Source organism: Caenorhabditis remanei, chromosome V (assembly GCF_010183535.1).
Source record: "Caenorhabditis remanei strain PX506 chromosome V, whole genome shotgun sequence".
In the NCBI taxonomy this organism is placed as follows: Eukaryota; Metazoa; Nematoda; class Chromadorea; order Rhabditida; family Rhabditidae; genus Caenorhabditis; species Caenorhabditis remanei.
Window position 1 is genome coordinate 17,725,477 of NC_071332.1, and position 20,431 is coordinate 17,745,907.

A 20,431-nucleotide genomic window follows, 5' to 3' on the forward strand; every position below is an offset into this window, starting at 1 on the left:
TTTCCTTTCAAAACTGCATAGCGATATTATTGATTTCAGCTATTCCTATCGAGGGGTATCCGGGAACAAACAATTGAATTAATAAACGCAAAATGTACACAAAATATTTTATTGCGATGGATCCAATGCAAAAATGTGAACAGGTGTGTAGACTGAAAGGTAAATGATTCAGTAAACTAAGATGAGAAGAAATAGTACTTTGAAGCAAGAAAAAGCACCACTTAAAAGGTAGTGGCCTATTCCATCTCTTATTATACTCTTGTTTTCGAGCAGCTTGACATCTTTTCAGGGAACAGAATCAACTAAACTTTTGCCAGTAGTAGTTGAAGAATATCTGTTTTCCTTTAGTAATTGGGTTCAAGATCTTTACAACGATTCTTCCAAATTTGTTTTCATTCTACATTTGTCCACTCGATAGTAGCTTCGCAATTTGGCGTACACAAATGATTGATATGCCTGTAACAGGATTATTAGTGCAGAACTAAGACAAGCAACTTACGCTGTCTTAGAGTGTTTCAAGGACCCATCAATCGTGAAGGCAGCTTTGACTTCCTTATTTTCAGTTCCCTCAAATCTTCCAAAGTAGCAAGTGGCCCAATTAAATTTTGCTTCTTGATCTTCACTCATTGTGCCCAGCTCTACATATCCGATGTATTCGCTGATGATGTCTCTTTTTGCAAATTTCTTTTTGACGTAAACACCAATGTTATTGTTGAAATTTAAAAGTATAGAGTTTAATCTAATCAAATAACAAGCTCGATGAGACATTTTGCAAGAGAAGGTTGTCAGTTTTTTTTAAATCTTTGGAGTCAAAAACAGAACTTCGAAAACACTTTTTGTGAGCCGCCTCTTGAACAAAACAACAGTTGGACCACATTAACTCTGACCTCCCCCCTATCTTAATTGCATTCTTGCAAATTTATAGCCCAGTTTCCAAAAAGGTACCTAATTTTACCAATTTTTTTGAAATTTTTTGAAATTTCATTAAAAAATTCAAATTTTTGATGCATAATTAGCTTTTGACTGAATTCTGAAGTATATTCGAAAATTCGACGTATTTGGAAAAAAATCAAGAAAATTCAAATTTTTGTTCAAAATTTAGTTCAAATTTTTTCAACCGGGCTTTGGGCCCGGCCCGTTGCAAGTATGCTTAATTGTGTATTCTAATGGTCTCTTATCGTTATATTACTTTTATATCAAGCCTGGTAAAATCACAATTCTTGTGTACGTGTTGTTTTCCTTTTTTGCCTAAATTTTTTTTCATTTGTATATTTTTCTCTCTTTCATTATTCATGAAATCTTAATGAAAAAATAAAATAAATCAAATTTAATCAGCTTTCTGGAGTGATTGAAAGTGCATTCCGCTGAACTTTTTGAGGGATTTCCTGCATAATAAACTTTAGAAAGGGTAAAACTCATACTTGTCAACCGGGCCAAAACGGGCCGACACGGATATTATGAGCTGAAAAATATACCAAAATGTAGATCTCGACGAGTTCTATATCTGTGACCTACTACGGGCCGGATGGCTATTCGTTAATGTGTCACGGGCCGGGAAAAAGTGCCAAAAAACGCGAAAATGGCCAAAAAAGCCATTCTAGCCAGCCCGCGGCACATTAACGAATAGACATCAGGCCCGTAGTAGGTCACGGACATAGAACTCGTCGAGATCTACATATATTCATTTTGACGCGAGTTACGAGCCGGCCCGTGTCGGCCCGTTTCGGCTCGGTTGACAAGTATGGTAAAACTGAAGTATTTTATTCAATCTTACAAAAAACAGACAATCTTCTTTTTTAAAATTTTCATCGAGCTTGTTATTTGATTAGAGTAAACTCAATAGTTTCCAATTTCAACGTTTTTTTTACTCATTTTTCATTTCTTCGTTCAAAATTATCATAGTCGGGAATCCGGTTTTTTGGAAAATAGAAAAGTTATTTTAATATGAATGAAACCATCTCATAAAGTCATACAATTGTGAAATTATTATCAATCAAATGAAAAAAATTATGTCAGGATAGAAAATGGTTACGTTGAAAGCAGGCTTATTCATGAAGAGATCTCTCTCCAAATAGGTATAGCAATTAACCAGAACATGTTTCTAAAATTCCTCTGAGAAACAATATAAGACAATGAGACAACTCCAGGAATGTTGAACAAAAAAACAAAATAGGATGGCAATGTAATAGTGGTTTCAACGTTTATTTGAAAATAATCGTTTAATAATAAGCCAACTAAATGAGCAACACTGTGAAACTGGAAATCACTTGATAGGGATAAAACTTGAAAATAATGAAATTGTTTCCAGAAAAAAACCTTACCATTAACAGAGAGTGGATAGGAGCAAACTGATACAATAAATAAGTTCCATCCATATTCTCCAATTTTCGAAAAAGTCGATAAATGTGTATGTATACCGCAGCACTAATTATAGAAATAATTAGAATTATGATGTTATAAATGTACAATGTTTGATGTGAGCATCGAGCTTGTGTTTTATAACCAGTACAAAAGACTGTAAAAAGTTTGTCTGAAATTGATCGGTTTAAAATTCAATCTCACAAGTAGTATAGGTATAATGAATAACTGATACATACACCAGACAGATTTCGTATTTTAACAATACTCTGAAAATAAAAGATGTTGATTTTCAAAATGGTAATTTTCACCCTGTGACTAAGAGCTTGTACTTTGGCAAGTAAAAAATAGTAATTCTCTGTATTGCCGCCAAAAATGAGAACATTCCGATAATAGCAAATAGAATACTTCCCCAGATCACCAAAAGCGCTTCAATAATCACAAAAAACACTGTAATACTCCTTCGAATACTCCCATCGTCTAGAAGTTTCCCGAAAAAAGTGAGGAGGAAACATATGTCAGTCACAACCAGCCAGATAGCAGAGTTATAGAATAATTGATTGAATATTGGTTCGTGAAAATGTTGATCATTAACATCAGACTCTTTCCTCCTGGATTTGTATAAAATTAGACAAAAGAATAGAAAATTGTTGATGATAAACATGGTAGTACCGTAAGCCTGAAGGCCTGTAGCGAGGAAAAGCTCGTAAATACTTGTATCATTATGATAGCGGGCGCCTAAAATCGCTCTGGTAAACATGATCGGAAGAAATATCAGAAATGCGGAGATAGATACCGGATAATAGGCAGGTGAAAATGAAGATAGAAATTTCGTTTCAAAACTATGTAGTCTCCTGATGCAGTGATGATGTCATCGAGTGTGAAGAGCATTAGAGCGCGGTAGCAATGAACGTTGACACCACTATCAAAATACCATCATATTTTGCTGCTAGATTCAAGAACATTCAAATCTTTTTGATGGCGGACGTATAATATCATCAGGTTCAACATGGTGCCGGAGAAAATGTTAGAAATGCGGAGACACTGGATAACGGACAGGTGGAAAACGGGCTGATCATCAGCTCTGAAATAATGTTTCTTCTTGCGAAACCTATGTGATGTTTATTGCTACCGCGCTCTAATGCTCTCCACACCCGATGAAATCATCACTGCATCAGGTTTTTCTTCATCGTTAGCATTCGGACGCTGCGCAGTTTTGAAACGAATTTTTTCTCCTTTTTCACCTGCCTAAATTGCGGAAAAGAAAATCGAGTAATTTTCTATTACGCATTTCTGATATTTCTTCCGATCGTGTTTACCAGAGCGATTTTAGGCGCCCGCTATCATAATAAAGGAAATGTTTTCTACATATCAAATCGCTTTTGCGCAAAGTCGCAAAACTCCGCAGCTCCTGAATAAAGCCTCTTTTCCACCTGTCCGTTATCCAGTGTCTCCGCATTTCTGATATTTCTTCCGACAATGTTCACCTTGGTGATTGCAGGCTTCCGCGTTCGAAAAAATTCAACTATTTACGAGCATTACCTCGCTACAGGTCTTCAAACGTACGGTACTATCATGTTTCTCATCAACAATTTTCTATTCTTCTGTCTAATTTTATACAAATTCCGGAAAAAAACAGATGAAAATGATCAAAATTTTCACGAACCAATATTCAATCAATTATTTTATACCTCTGCTTTCTTGCTGGCTGTAACTGACTTCAGTTTCTTGTTTCTTTGTTTCGGGAAACTTACAGACGATGGGAGGTATACAACGGGTATTACAATGTTTTGTTTGATTATTGAAATATATTTGATGTACTTGGGAAGTATTCTATTTGCTATTATCGGAATGTTCTCATTTTTGGCGGCAATACAGAGAATAACCATTTTCTACTTGCCAAAGTACAAATTCTTAGTCACAGGGTCAGGTGACCATTTTGAAAACTAATATCTTTCATTTTCAGAATATTGTTGAAATATGAAATCTGCCTGGTGTATGCATCAGTTATCCATTATAGCTATGCTGCTTGTGAGCTTGAATTTCTATCCAGATAATTTCAGACAAACTTTTTCAGTCGTGTGTCCTTTTAACAAATTAAAGGGGGATCACTGTTCTTATCACACTATGTACATTTATAACATAATTGTTTTTACTATTTCTACAATTAGTGCTGCGATATACATACAGATTTATCGACTTTTCAGAAAATTGGAGAGTAGGGACAGAGGAACATATTTATTGTATCAGTTTACTCCTATCCACTCTCTGTTATTGGTAAGATTGTTTCTGGAAAACTTTCCATTATTTTAAAGTTGTATCACTATCGAGTCATTTTCAGCTTCACAGTATTGCTCATTTAGTCGAAGTATTATTAGAGGATTATTTTCAAATGGACGATGAAACTATCAAAGTGACATCCTACTTTGTTTTTGTGTTGAATATTCCTGGAGTTGTCTCATTATCTTATATCGTTTCTCAGAGAAACTTTAGAAACATGTTTCGGATAATTGCTTTACCGATTTGGAGAGAAATCTCTTCGTGAATAATTGTGCAATTTTAAACAAAAAAATGGTCACCATGAAACTAAATAAAAAAAGATTTTGCCGATACTCATATATTTTACTTTTTTTTAAACAGAAAGCAGTTATTGTATTCATCTAAAATTTTAATTCGTTTAAAAATACAATTTTTATCAAATTTCTGGCACTTCTTGTTGTTGTTGGCTGTGGAAGAAGTTGGAGATTGAGAGAAAATTATCGATTCAGTGTAAGAGTGGTAGACGTCTTTGGTTTCATAATTATCCGTATTCATCGGAGAGAAATCTGGAATATAATTCACGGTCTGCTGCCGGAGGGTGTTAAAGGCGCATCTAATTGGTTCGGAATGGTCTCGAAGCGGAAAATATGATTTGCAGTTCTTTTCACACCTGCAAAGCTCGAAAATACGGCATTTGGTCTATTTCAACTACGAAACAGGATAGAAAATGATTACGTTAAGAGCAGGTGGAAACATGTTTCGCATTTTCATTGAAAATTTTTTACCAAGAGTTTCAAAATTTACATTTATTCATGAAGAGATTTCTCTCCAAATCGGTATAGCAATTATCCAAAACATGTTTCTGAAATTCCTTTGAGAAACAATATACGACAATGACACAATTCCAGGAATGTTAAACACAAAAACAAAGTAGGATGGCGCTTTGATAATGAGCTCATCGTTTATTTGAAAATAATCCTCTAATAACAATCCAACTAAATGAGCAACACTGTGAAGCTGAAAGTGTCTCGATAGTGATAAAAAAACGAAAATAATGAAATTTTTCAAAAAAAACCTTACCATTAACAGAGAATGAATAGGAGTAAACTGATACAATAAATAAGTTCCATCCATATTCTCCAATTTTCGAAAAAGTCGATAAATGTGTATGTATACCGCAGCACTAATTATAGAAATAATGAAGACAATAATGCTATAAATGTACATAATTTTATGAGAACATTTTCCCATAGTTTTTAATACATTACAGAATACTGAAAAAGTTTGTCTGAGATTAGTTAATTTAAAATCCAAGCTCACTAGCAGCATAGCTATAATGAATAACTGATACATACACCAGGCAAATTTCATATTTCAACAATATTCTGAAAATGAAAGGTATTAGTTTTCAAAATGGTCGCCTGACCCTGTGACTAAGAATTTGTACTTTGGCAAGTAGAAAATAGTTATTCTCTGTATTGCCGCCAAAAATGAGAACATTCCGATAATAGCATAAAGAATACTTCCCAAAGATATCAAAAGCGCTTCAATCAACACAAACCAAATTGTAATATTCGATCGAATACTCCCATCGTCTGTAAGATCTCCGAAAAGAGAAATCAGGAAACAGATGTCAGTTGCAACCAGCCAGATAGCAGAGTTATAAAATAATTGACTGAATATTGGCTTGTGAAAATTTTGATCATTAACATCAGACTCTTTCCGGAATTTGTATAAAATTAGACAGATAAATAGAAAATTGTTGATAAGAAACATGATAGTACCGTAATATTGAATGCCTGTAGCAGGATAATATTCGAGAAGATTTGAATCATTTGAAGAACGGACGCCTAAAATCGCCGAAATGAACATTGTGTCGGAGAAAATGTTAGAAATGTGGAGACACTGAAAAATGAACAGGTGCAAACAGGGGTTACGAGCTATGAAATATTGTGACTTCGAGCAAAAGCTACGTGATATGTAGAAAACATTTCCTTTCAAAACTGCATAGCGATATTATTGATTTCAGCTATTCCTATCGAGGGGTATCCGGGAACAAACAATTGAATTAATGAACGCAAAATGTATACGAAATATTTTATTGCGATGGATCCAATGCAAAAATGTGAACAGGTGTGTAGACTGAAAGGTAAATGATTCAGTAAACTAAGATGAGAAGAAATAGTACTTTGAAGCAAGAAAAAGCACCACTTAAAACGTAGTGGCCTATTCCATCTCCTATTACACTCCTGCTTTCCAGCATCTTGACATCTTTTCATTCCACAGAAACAACGAAACTTTTGCCAGTAGCAATCGGGTTCAAGACCTTGACAAAAATTCTTCTACGTTGGTCCACTCGATAGTAGCTTTGCAATTTGGCGTACACAAATGATTGATATACCTGTAACGAAATTATAAGTGCAAAACTAAGACAAGAAACTTACGCTGTCTTAGAGTGTTTCAAGGGCCCATCAATCGTGAAGGCAGCTTTTACTTCCTTATTTTCAGTGTCCTCAAACGATCCAAAGTAGCAAGTGGGACCTCAATGGTCCTAGCCCCAACATGGCGGATGGTGTCGTTGACATCTCACAAAATCTCCGTCACGCCACTGGAGGCTAGGGGAAAGAACAATAATTCTCAAAAAATCAGAAACCGAAGGGGACGACTAGTCATTCTGTTAGGCAGTCTATGGGGAGAATGAGGACTGTCCTTGTCTTACGTTGAATACAAACGCAAGCAGCGACGCGCGTTCGTTGCGAAACCCATATTTACACTGTCCGTGATAGCGATGCGATACAAACATGTAAATTATGAAAAATTTGATTTCTGTGGCATTGTTAAACTTCCAGCCTCTTTAACCCGAGATCCCCAAGAATCCATCATTTTAGACATCGTCGCCAGTACATTCTTATCCAATGCCATAAAGGAGAGATAGAGATAGCTGAAACCAATGAGACCGCAGATTCAGCAACAGCGCTCTAGTGTTCGCCACACCCGATGACATCATCACTGCATCAGGTGTTTCATCGTCGTTAGCGTTCGGAGGCAACGCAGTTTTGAAAGGAAACGTTTTTGATATATCACATCGCTTTTGCACGAAGTCGCAATATTCCATAGCTCCTGAATAAACCCTCTTTCCCACCTGTCCGTTATCCAGTGTCTCCGCATTTCTACCATTTTCTCCGGCACCATGTTCACCCTGATGATTTTATACGTCCGCCATCAAAAAGATTTGAATGTTCTTGAATCTAGCTTCGCTACAGGCCTTCAGGCTTACGGTACTATCATGTTTCTCATCAACAATTTTCTATTCATCTGTCTTATTTTATACAAATTACGGAAAAAACTTGATGTTAATGATCAAAATTTTCACGAGCCAATATTCAATCAATTATTTTATAACTCTGCTATCTGGCTGGTTGCAACTGACTTCTGTTTCCTGGTTACTTTTTTCGGCGAAATTTCAGACGCTGAAAGTTTTAAAACAAGTATTACATCAATTTGTTTTGTTATTGAAATATATTTGATGTACTTGGGAAGTATTCTATTTGCTATTATCGGAATGTTCTCATTTTTGGCGGCAATACAGAGAATAACTATTTTTTACTTGCCAAAGTACAAATTCTTAGTCACGGGGTGAGAATACCATTTTGAAAATCAACATCTTTCATTTTCAGAATATTGTTGAAATATGAAATCTGCCTGGTGTATGTATCAGTTATCCATTATAACTACGCTGCTTGTGAGCTTGAATTTTAAACCAAATAATTACTGACAAACTTTTTTCAGTCTTTTGTACAGTTGATAAAACAGGTGCTCGATGTTCACATCGAACTTTGTACACTTATAACATCATTATTTTAATTATTTCTTTAATTAGTGCTGCGGTATACATACACATTTATCGACTTTTTAAAAAATTGGAGAATATGGATGGAACTTATTTATTGTATCAGTTTACTCCTATCCACTCTCTGTTGATGGTAAGGTTTTTCTAGAAACAATTGTGTTATTCTCAATTTTTATCACTTAGGTTCACAGTGTTGCTCATTTAGTTGGAGTATTATTAGATGATTATTTTCAAATAGACGTTGACAGCACTATTCAATTTATATTATATATTGCTTTTGTGTTTAACATTCCTGCAGTTGTGTCATTGTCTTACATTGTTTCTCAGAGGAATTTTAGAAGCATTTTTTCAAGAATTGCTTACCCGATGTGGAGAGAGATCTCTTCGTGAACAAATGTGAAATTTGAAACTACGAATTTTCCACCTACGCATCATTTTTTATCGGATTAATCAAATAATAATAAAATGGATAAACGGGAAATTTTAAACTCATGGTAAGACATCTCGGATGAAAATGTGAAACTTGTTTTCACCTGCTCTCAACGTACCCGTTTTCCGCCTTGACATAAAATTTATTAATACGTTATATTGAAAATTTGTAATATTACAATTGTATGAGTATGAGATGGTCTCTCCCATATTAAAAAATGGAGACGTTTTGTGGAGACACTCGAGGAGACATTTTGTATGAGAAATTTATGAGTTTTTTTTGTAAGATTGAATTAAAGATTTTGGTTTTACTCGTTCTCAAGTTTATTATGCAGGAAAGAATCCTGTAAAGTTCAGTGGAATGTGCAGCGGAATCCCCCAAGAATCCAAAATGTTTGCCATCGTCGTCTGCACATTTTTATCAAATGCCATAAGGGAGAGATAGAGATAGCTGAAATCAATTAGATCGATGACTATGCAACCGTGCTCTAACACTCACCACATCCGATGACATCATCACTGCAATAGGGTTTTCATCAACGTTACCATTCGGAGGCAACGCAATTTTAAAAGGAAATGTTTTTCACATATCACATCGCTTTTGCGCAAAGTCACAATATTCCATAGCTCCTGAATAAACCTTCTTTTCCACCTGTCCGTTATCCAGTGTCTCCGCATTTCTAACATTTTATCCGGCAACATGTTCATCGGGTTGATTGTAGGCATCCGCTATCATAATGATTCGAGTGTTCTGGAATATTATCTTGCCACAAGCCTTCAAACTTACGGTACCATAATGTTTCTCATCAACAATTTTCTATTCATCTGTCTAATTCTATATAAATTCCGGAAAAAATCAGATGTTAGTGATCAAAATTTTCACGAGCCAATACTCAATCAATTATTTTATAACTCTGCTTTCTGGCTGGTTGCAACTGACATCTGACATCTGATCACTTTTCTCGGCGAAATTTCAGACGCTGAAAGTTTTAAAACGATTATTACAATGTTTTGCTTGATTATTGAAATGTATTTGATGCAATTGGGAAGTATTCTATTCGCTGTTATCGGAATCTTCTCATTTTTGGCGGCAATACAGAGAATAACTATTTTCTACTTCCCAAAGTACAAATTCTTAGTCACAGGGTCAGGTGACCATTTTGAAAACTAATATCTTTCATTTTCAGAATATTGTTGAAATATGAAATCTGCCTGGTGTATGTATCAGTTATTCATTATAGCTACGCTGCTAGTGAGCTTGAAATTTGAACCTTTTTTGGGTAATTTTGAATTTCACATATATTTATTTGAACGAGTAAAACCAAAATCTTTAATTCAAATAAATATATGTGAAATTCAAAATTACCCATTTTCCATCCTGCCATATTTTTTAAAAATTTTTTAAACACCATTTGTTGACGCCAATATCCAAATCCGTGAATAAATTTGAAATTTGAAACTCTTGGTAAAATATTTTCGATGACAATACGAAACATGTTTTCTCCTGCTCAACGTACCCATTTTGCCCCCTGTCATTACTTTTTTATGCAAAGGTTGTATTGTAAAATTTCCCCTCTCTTGAACCCGAGATCCCTTAAGAATTCATCATCTTCGACATCATCGCCTGAACATTCTTATCAAATGTCATGAGAATGTAAGGGAGGGATAGGGATAGCTGAAACCGATAAGATCGCTACGCAGTTATGAAAAGAAATGTCGTAACAATAATAGCCCCAGTTATATTGCCACAACTGGTACAATCTAACTCGTAGATTATTTCCACGTAATTAATAAAATATACAACGGTGAACTTAATGACACTCTCAAAGGTGAATTACTTAGCCTACTAAACACGTGAAACGGACTCAATACTCTTATCAAGATGACATTTGCCACGTTTCAATGTCAACATAAGCTACCAATCAGTATCGGAAGTTCATCGTCTACACATTGCCTATTGGATCCTCTTCTCAACTGCTCACAGCGACAAGTCATCTGCTATCGCCAACATCAAGGATACAAAGGACCACCCATCGTCGTCAATGCATGAAGAGATTCCTCCAACTATGGTGTTTCTCCTATTGAGATTACTCTAATAAACCATTTGTATAATTCTGTGTTGGTTAACTTTCTAAGTTCACACTCTCTCACTCATTGCGGTCGGTTCGGGGTTCACCTGCCCAATAACCGTCGCAACAAGAAATGTTTTCCACATATCATATAGCTTTTGCGCAAAGTCACAATATTCCACAACTGCTGAATAAACCCTCTTTTCCACCTGTCCATTATTCCGTGTCTCCGCATTTCTAACACTTTCTCCGGCAACATGTTCATCGGGTTGATTGTAGGCATCCGCTATCATAATGATTCGAGTGTTCTGGAATATTATCTTGCTACAAGCCTTCAAACTTACGGTACCATAATGTTTCTCATCAACAATTTTCTATTCATCTGTCTGATATTATACAAATTACGGAAAAAATCAGATGAAAATTATCAAAATTTTCACGAGCCAATATTCAATCAATTATTTTATAACTCTGCTTTCTGGCTGGTTGCAACTGACTTATGTTTCCTGATTGCTATTTTTGGGAACGTTTCAGACGATATGAGTTCTCAAACGATTATTACAATCCTTTGTTTAATTATTGAAACGTTTTTGATGTATTTGGGAAGTATTCTGTTTGCTATTATTGGAATTTTCTCATTTTTAGCGGCAATACAGAGAATGACTATTTTCTATTTGCCAAAATACAAGTTCTTAGTCACAGGGTCAGGTGATCATTTTGAAAACTAACATATTTCTTTTTCAGAAAATGGTTGAAATATGAAATATACTTGGTGTATATATCAGTTATTCATTATACCTATACTACTTGTGAGCTTGATTTTTGAATCAAGTGATTTCAAACAAATATTTTTTTCAGATTTCTGTATTGTTTATAAAACAGAGGCTCGATGTTCACATCGAACTTTGTACATTTATAGCATCATGATATTTATTATTTCTATCATTAGTGCTGCGGTATACATACACATTTATCGACTTTTTAGAAAATTGGAGAGCATGGACAGAGGAACTTATTTATTGTATCAGTTTACCCCTATACACTCTCTGTTATTGGTAAGGTTTTTCTAGAAACAGTTCCATTGTTCTTAAGCTTTACCACTATCGAGTCATTTCCAGTTTCATAGTGTTGCTCATTTGGTTGGAGTATTATTAGATGATTATTTTCATATGGACGTTGACAGCACTATTCAATTTATATTATATCTTGCTTTTGTGTTTAACATTCCTGCAGTTGTGTCATTGTCTTATATAGTTTCTCAGAGAAATTTCAGAAACATTTTTTTGAGAATTGCTTACCCGATATGGAGAGAAATCTCATCGTGAATAAATGTGAAATTTGAAACTCTTGGTAAGACATTTTCGAAAATGCGAAACATGTTTTCACCTGACATTATTTAATTTGTTCAATCCGAGAACAATAGTTTTCAATTGTATGAATATGAGATGGTCTCCCTCATATTAAGTATTACTTTACTATATTCTGACAACCGAATCCCAACTATGATAATTGTGAACAAGGAAATGAAAAACGAGAAAAATAAACTTCGAACTTTAAAGATATAGAGTTTACTCTAATCATATAACAAGCTCGAGGAGACACTTTCGCAAGATAATCATTATGTCCTTTGGTGGCAGAAGAAGGCAAGTAAAAAACCATTTATTTACATGGTGAGAATAAACACCTTATTGTGAAAGTTTTCCACATCTTTTATAGGCAGATCTTTTTGCCACGTGTGACCTCGGGGTTAAGCGATCACTCGGCTAGGTCATGCTAGTTCACGCCACAACAAGAATGTTATGTGTTTTTTGTAAGATTGAATAAAATACAAAAGCTTATCCACATGAAAAGTTTGAGAGCTCATAACTTGGCTCGCAGACACATTTAGCAGGGTGAGACTGCGGAAATGGACTCCTCGTGGTCGAAAATACCTATGTCCGAACTCATAGGTCGTTTGAAAGTGGCGTCTCCAAAGACTTCCCTTGTTAGAAAGGGTGAGACTGAAGTATTTTATTCAATCTTACAAAAAACACATAACATTCTTGTTGTGGCGTGAACTAGCATGACCTAGCCGAGTGATCGCTTAACCCCGAGGTCACACGTGGCAAGAAGATCTGCCTATAAAAGATGTGGAAAACTTTCACAATTAGTTGTCACCAAATTTATAGGTCTTTTGAAAGTGGCGTCTTCAAAGACTTCCCTTGTAAGGTTCAAAAGAAAAATCGCAAAAAGTTCAATAAGATCGTTGATTATACAAACGCACTTTAATGCTCATCACATCTTACAGGTTTTCATCATTGTTTTCATTTTGATGTTAGAAGATTGTAAAATAATTTCTTCTACAATTTTTTCTATACATATAACATAGGTTTTACGCAAAGTCACACTATTTCATAGCTGTTGATCAACCCCTGTTTCCACCTGTCTGTTATCCGGTGTCTGCGCATTTCTAACATTTTCTCCGACAACATGTTCATCACGGTGATTTTGGGTGCCCGCTATCATAATGATTCGAGTGATCTCCAATATTATCTCGCCACTGGCGTTCAAACTTACGGTACTATCATGTTTCTCATTAATCATTTTTTATTCATCTGTCTGATTTTATACAAAATACGGAAAGAGTCTGATGAAAATGATCAAAATTTTCACAAGCCAATATTCAATCAATTATTTTATAACTCTGCTGTCTTTCTGGTTGTGGCTGACTTCTGTTTTCTGGTTACTTTTTTCGGGAAAATTTCAGACGATGGGGATTTTCAAACGATTATCACAATGTGGTGTGTGATTATAGAAATATTTATGTTGGACTTGGGAAGTATTCGCTATTATCGGAATGTTTTCATTTTTAGCGGCAATACAGAGAATTACTATTTTCTACTTGCCAAAGTACAAAAGCTTAGTCACAGGGTCAGGTGACCATTTTGAAAACTAATATCTTTCATTTTCAGAATATTTTTGAAATGTGAAATCTGCCTGGTGTATGCATCAGTTATCCATTATAGCTATGCTGCTTGTGAGCTTTCATTTCTATCCAGATAATTTCAGACAAACTTTTTTTTCAGTCTTTTGTACTTTTTTTAAAAGAGAGGCTCGATGTTCACCTCAAACTTTGTACATTTATAACATAATTATTTTTACTATTTCTATCATTAGTGCTGCGGTATACATACACATTTATCGACTTTTTAGAAAATTGGAGAGCATGGACAGAGGAACTTATTTATTGTATCAATTTACCCCTATTCATTCTTTGTTAATGGTGAGATTTTTCTAGAAAAATTGCATTATTTCCAAGTTTTATCAGTATCGAACCATTTTCAGTTTCACAGCATTGCACACTTAGTTTGCGTATTATTAGAAGATTATTTTCAAATGAACGATGACAGCACTGTTAAATTTATATCATATTTTGTTTTTGTGCTCAATATTCCTGGAGTTGTGTCATTGTCTTATATAGTTTCTCAGAGGAATTTTAGGAACATTTTCTCAAGAATTGCTTATCCGATATGGAGAGAAATCTCCTCGTGATCAAATGTAAAATTAGAAACACTTGGTAAGACATTTCCAATGAAAAAACATGTTTTCACCTGCTCTCGATGTACCGATTTTCTACCTTGACTTAAATTATTTTTTATTTGATTAATCAAAGATTGATAATATTAAAATTGCATGACTATGAGATGGTATCCATTATTGGAATTGAAAAATATAGAGTTTACTCTAACAAGAACGAGTAGACATTTTGTAAGACCGAATAAAATACTTCAATTTTACCCTTTCTAAAGTTTATTATGCACCAAAAAATTTAAAAAAGTTCAAAATAATGTACTTTCAAACACAGGTAAATTACAAAAAATTTGATCTCCGTTGCATTGTAAAACTTCCCGAATGTTGAACCCGAGGGCCCCAAGAGTCCATCATTTTCGACATCGTGGTCTGCACATTTTTATCAAATGCCATGAGAATATAAGGGAGGGATAGGGATAGCTGAAACCAATGAGATGACTATGCAACCACACTCTAGTGCTCACCACATCTGATACGAACATCACTGCATTGTATTGAAACTCTCCAGAAAGTGTGACAAAAATACTTATAATTATCGGCCAAAGTAGAACCACAAAAAATAGAAATGAGTTCATAAAAGCAATAGTTGTCAGATTTTTCATCATTGTTTTCACTTGGAGACTTGAAGTTTGGTAGGGAAATCGTTTTTGGAGCAAGTACAGTGTTGAAATGCTTAGAACAAATATTATCGCAAAAAATATTAAGCTTTTGGTCATAAGAATGAAGTTTCCAAGGATTACTTTATCCTGAAAACGAGAACGTTGAATGGGATGAGAGCGCAGAGAAGTCAGACACTCTAGCTTCTCTGCGCTCTCCTTCTTTCTCCCTCTAGAAGGTCAGAATGAACCTTTTGTATAAATTTGACCATGCTGTCTTGAGGATTTCAAAACTGCGAGAAAAATCTGCCAACTGCTTGCGTGGATCAAGTTATGAGTGTAACTTTCCAATAGTAATAGTTTGACGACTCATAACTTGATCCAAGTGAGCACTTGGCTAAATTTTTCTTGCAGTTTTGAAATTCTCAGGGTCGAAAGTGGTTATGGTTAAGTTTATACAACAAGTTTAATTTGACTCGTCATGAACATCCCAGCGTATTTCTTGAAATTTAACTAGGGACGGTCATGGAGTCCGCTTGAAGTTATGGGATGTGACCGTGTATATCATTGGAAAGCTGAGGATAAAAACGCTGATTCCGAATATATACTCAGTTTTGTTCTCGAGGTCTGGTTATAGATAAAGAAGGTCAAAGTGTGGAAAAATAGACTGAAAATTCACGGATAAAATCAACATTTTTCGCGTGTCAGAAAGATAATAATTTGTCATTTTTCCTAACTTTTATCCAAACTGATTCCATGACCTTCCCTAGTAAGGTAGAGTGACGTCATTTCAAAGAATAATAAAATTAAACTTACCGCAGTTAGTCTATTAATCACAAACACGCCTGCTTCTCTATCATAATAATCTACTGCATACAATCCCAGAAACACATTTGGCATCGTCAAAATCCCACTAGTCACCGCCAGTCCTAAATACACGTGACCATAATACATGCTCCAAAACCTGTTGCTCGAAGTAGATTTCGAGGACCAAAATCGATGAGCAGCCATTATGATAACACTTAATGATTGTGCACTGTGATAATAGTTCACAAAAAATCGATAGACGCGGAAGACAAAATAGGCGTTGTCATGGACCCATATCATGAAGGGGATTGTGGTCTCGATGTGGTAGAGTCTAGAGATCCACGTGTTAAGGTAGCATAAAATGTTCTGAAAATGGAGGATACAGCTTAAACAAAAAATGTCAACTCACTATAGTCATATCGCACTGTAGAACTCGATAAAATGAGTACTTGAATTCCGGTTTTCCCAAAAAGAAGAGAAAAAATATGACCAGACAGAAGGATGGTACACCATAACACACCCAGATGCCAGCTACGATCATTTTGAGAAAAAGAAATCAGGTGAGTGAAAATATTGATATGAGAAATGGGAGGAAAATCTCAAGTCTGATGACAGGTTTTAAAAGTCGTAAAATATTTGTGTGAAAACTTTTACCCCACTATAATTATAGGATGGAAAGGTGGCACTGGAAAGGAGACAGAAAATTCGAGCTCTGTTCATCAACTTCCTTCTTATTTCTTCTTCCGCGACAGTGAATGTGTGAAAAAAAAACGCATTATAGTATAAAAGTCATTTCCAGTGGAGTGTGAAACAATTGTTTCGGCGAACTGAACAACGTATTTCTGTTTAACTTTTTTCAAAGTTTATTATGCAGGAAAAATCCCAAACAGTTTAGAAACATTGATACAAATTTTAAAAATTATGAAATATTTGATCTCCGTTGCATTGTAAAAATCCCCGAAACTTGAACCCGATACCCCCAAGAATCCATCATTTTAGACATCGTCGCTTGCACATTCTTATCAAATGCCATGAGAATATAAGGGAGGGATAGGGATAGCTGAAATCAATAAGATTGATGACTATGCAATCGCGCTCCAATGCTCACCACATCTGATAAAAATATAATCGCATTGTATTGAAACTCTCCAGAAAGTGTGACAAAAATGCTGATAATTATCGGCCAGAGTAGAACCACAAAAAATACAAATGAGTTCATAAAAGCAATAGTTGTCAGATTTTTCATCATTGTTCTCACTTGGATACTTGAAGTTTGATAGGGAAATCGCTTTTGGAGCAAGTACAGTGTGGAAATGCTTAGAACAAAGATGATAGTGAAAAATATTAAGCTTTTGATCAAAAGGACGTAGATTCCAAGAGTTAATTTATCCTGAAAACGTGAAGACTGAATTTGTGATGGGAGGAGGGTGCAGAGAAGTCAGACACTCTAGCCTCTCTGCGCTCTCTCTCTCTCTCTCTCTCTCTCTCTCTCTCTCTAACAAGGAAAGTTTATCGAGTTTCACTTTTTGTATAAATTTGACCATAACTACTTTCGACCCTGAGAATTCTAAAACTGCAAGAAAAATCTGTCAAATGCTATTTTCGCGTATACCAGCTTTTTAATTGTAAAAGTTAGACGGCATATAATTTGGTCCACGTAAGCATTTGGAAAAATTTTCTTGCAGTTTTGAAATCCTCAGGGTCGAAAGTGGGTATGGTTAAGTTTATAGAAAAAATTTCAGCTCGATGAACCTTCCTATATTATTGGAAAGCTGAGGAAACACTGATTCCAAATAATATATACCAGCCGGTTCTACACCACCCTTCTGGAAGTTACAGCGCCTGCGGCGCTTCTCAAATAGTTCAAATTATCGAGGTCTCAGAATTTTCTCCTACTGGTGGATCGTATAACTTCTTCCCTCGTTGATAGTTTTTGTTAGCAAAGATATGCACGGAAATCATCTTTTCAGTCTGATTTGATCCAAAAAGTTCTGCTTATTAAACTTTTTGATTGTTCGGAGGCGGTGCCAACTCTCTTCTCGGAAAAAATATAATGCAGTAGTGACCATACTTCTAATAACTGTGGCCGTTTTCAGTATAAAATGTCCAACTTTGAGAGGGTGTCACAGTATAAAAACAGAGTTTTTCCCACGCATTTTTCAAGACAGTTTGAAGAACAGAAGTCATTTGCAGAATGAAAAGTTCTATAATTATTTTCCCCGTGAACTTCTTTTTCCCTATTTCGGAACCAAAAGCCACTGAATGGCTTGAAAACCACCTAGTGGCCTAGTCGAGACCTATTCTAACTTAAAAAAATAGACGGGCATTATGCGGGGGATATTTCTGATCTTTTTGTCCAAGTTCAAAAAAAATCGGTTCAGTAGGGAGGGCGGTAGGATCGGCGACACACAAACAAACATACAGCCGTTTGCGTTTGTTAATAGTAAAGATACCAGTCGGTTCACGTCGCCTAACGGCGACTGAACCTCCTTCTCAACACCACCCTTCTAAGTGTTAAAGCGCCTGCGGCGCTTCTCACATGGTTCAAACAGTCGGGGTATCAGAATTCTCTTTTTCTTCTGGTCCAATAACTTTTCTTCAGTTGTTAGTAGTCTTTATTAGCTGAGCAACCCGTTCCAGAGAGAACAATTAAAGGAGGACTGAAGTCATATTTTTTGTTTCAGATTCTGAAAAATCGAGAAATTAAAATAAATAATTTTGTCCGAGAGGACTACACGGGGGCAAAAATTCGCGTGGGAAAACTCTTCCATCTAGGCTCTTTTTGAGCCGGGAAAATGTGAATTTAGGACGTTTAGAGCGATTTTTAGCACATGCTCCAATGATGAAAGTTGTTCAGAATTTTCTGAAGTATCAGAATCTGAAATAAAAAAAATATGACTTCAGTCCTCCTTTAAAACACCCCTACATTTCTGATTAGATTTCGACAAATTACTTCAGAAGAACAGGAACTTGGTAACTATATTTTCCCCTTATCAAAAGGCAGGTGATCCTCTAAATATTAAGTTTTTTTTACTTTTGACTGATCGGCGGCGATGCCGCCTCCCTCCTCAGAAGGCAAACTAAGGCGATATTTAGACAAATCCTTATTCTAGAATTCACCATCAATTCTTGAAAAGTGTTAGTTCATTTTCTATACTCCTAATTGCTTATTTAATGGTTCAGACATCCGGGTCCTAGAATTAATTTTACTAAATACAGTAAATGTGTTGTTTGCCTGTCTGAGAAACCCTTCACCAAAAGAGAATTTCCTATTCACACCTTCAAAACTTGCGTTTAAAGTATTCTTTTGAAGTTTTTGACTTATCGGCGGCGATGCCGTCTCCTTCCCCCAAATTCGACTAAAACTATTTTACATATTTTTAAGTTTAAGTTGAAAAGTTAAAGAAGCCCCTTATTCAGTCTATTTTGATTTCCATCCTTCTCATTCGTACCTGACAGTACTTCACAAAAAAATCTTAACGTTCTTTAAAAAAAATACTTTTTGAGTTTTTAAACGATCGGTGGAAATGCTGTATGACTTCCCCATGAAGCTTCGGACAAAAGGCTTATTGTTAACTACTATCAAGTTTCTGACTCGGTGTTTGTAGGATTGTAATTTTTTAAACACCGTCAAAGTTGGAACTCAATCATTTATTATGACAGATTTTTTTTCCTTTTGTTCTACAAAATCTCGGCTATAACAAAATATTTACAACTTTCATATACTGGCTATGTCCTTATCAAAACAAAAATCCCAAAAAACATTTCCGACCTGGCGGTAACGAACTCACCACCCCACGCGTGAGAGTCATCTGCGTAGACCACTACACCAAACACGCGCAGCCGAGGCGCTTTCGAGAATGCAGAGAAGAAAGAACCGAGCCAGTATGACATTGATTTTTTTGAACTTTTTTGCAATTTCCTATCTATCTATCTAGTTTTTATAAAAATCGGTCCACTACGGAGGGAGTTATGACGTGCAACACATAAACGGACACACGGAATCTGTTGAATATTATTAGTAAAGATATACTTTTTGCCTTTGAGGCCAGGTATTCGAAAAAAGCTAGGCCAAAGTTCGAAAAAGCAGTGGATTACAACATTAAAACGCCCGGAAATTTCACAAAAAAAGGAATATTTCTCTAACTTTGACCTTGTTTTTCTTGAACGCCAATACATATTTGAAATCAGCGTTTTCTCGGCTTTCCAAATATATAGGTCACGACCCATAACTCTCACTATCAGAGGCCTTCCCTAGTAAGGCAGAGTAACGTAATATTAAAATATAACAAAACTAGACTTACCGCAGTTAGTTTATTAATCACAAATACGCCTGCTTCTCTATCATAATAATCTGGTGTATACAATCCTAGAAACACATTTGGTAGCGTCAAAAGCAAACTAGTCACCGCCAGTCCGAAATATACGTGACCATAATAGACATTCCAAAACCTGTTGCCCGAAGTAGATTTCGAGGACCAAAACCGATGAGC

The 20,431-nt window shown here is 35.5% G+C and overlaps 1 protein-coding gene across 1 annotated transcript; it reads right to left on the bottom strand.

Moving 5' to 3' along the window:
- Positions 1 to 11,033: 11,033 nt before the first annotated feature.
- GCK72_020876 (uncharacterized protein) lies at positions 11,034 to 16,356 on the bottom strand (the record flags this gene model as incomplete). Its single annotated transcript, XM_053733858.1, has 3 exons — positions 11,034 to 11,273; positions 15,948 to 16,304; positions 16,348 to 16,356. 3 exons carry the CDS (start codon positions 16,354 to 16,356, stop codon positions 11,034 to 11,036), a joined length of 606 nt encoding a protein of 201 aa, XP_053582771.1.
- Positions 16,357 to 20,431: the final 4,075 nt, after the last annotated feature.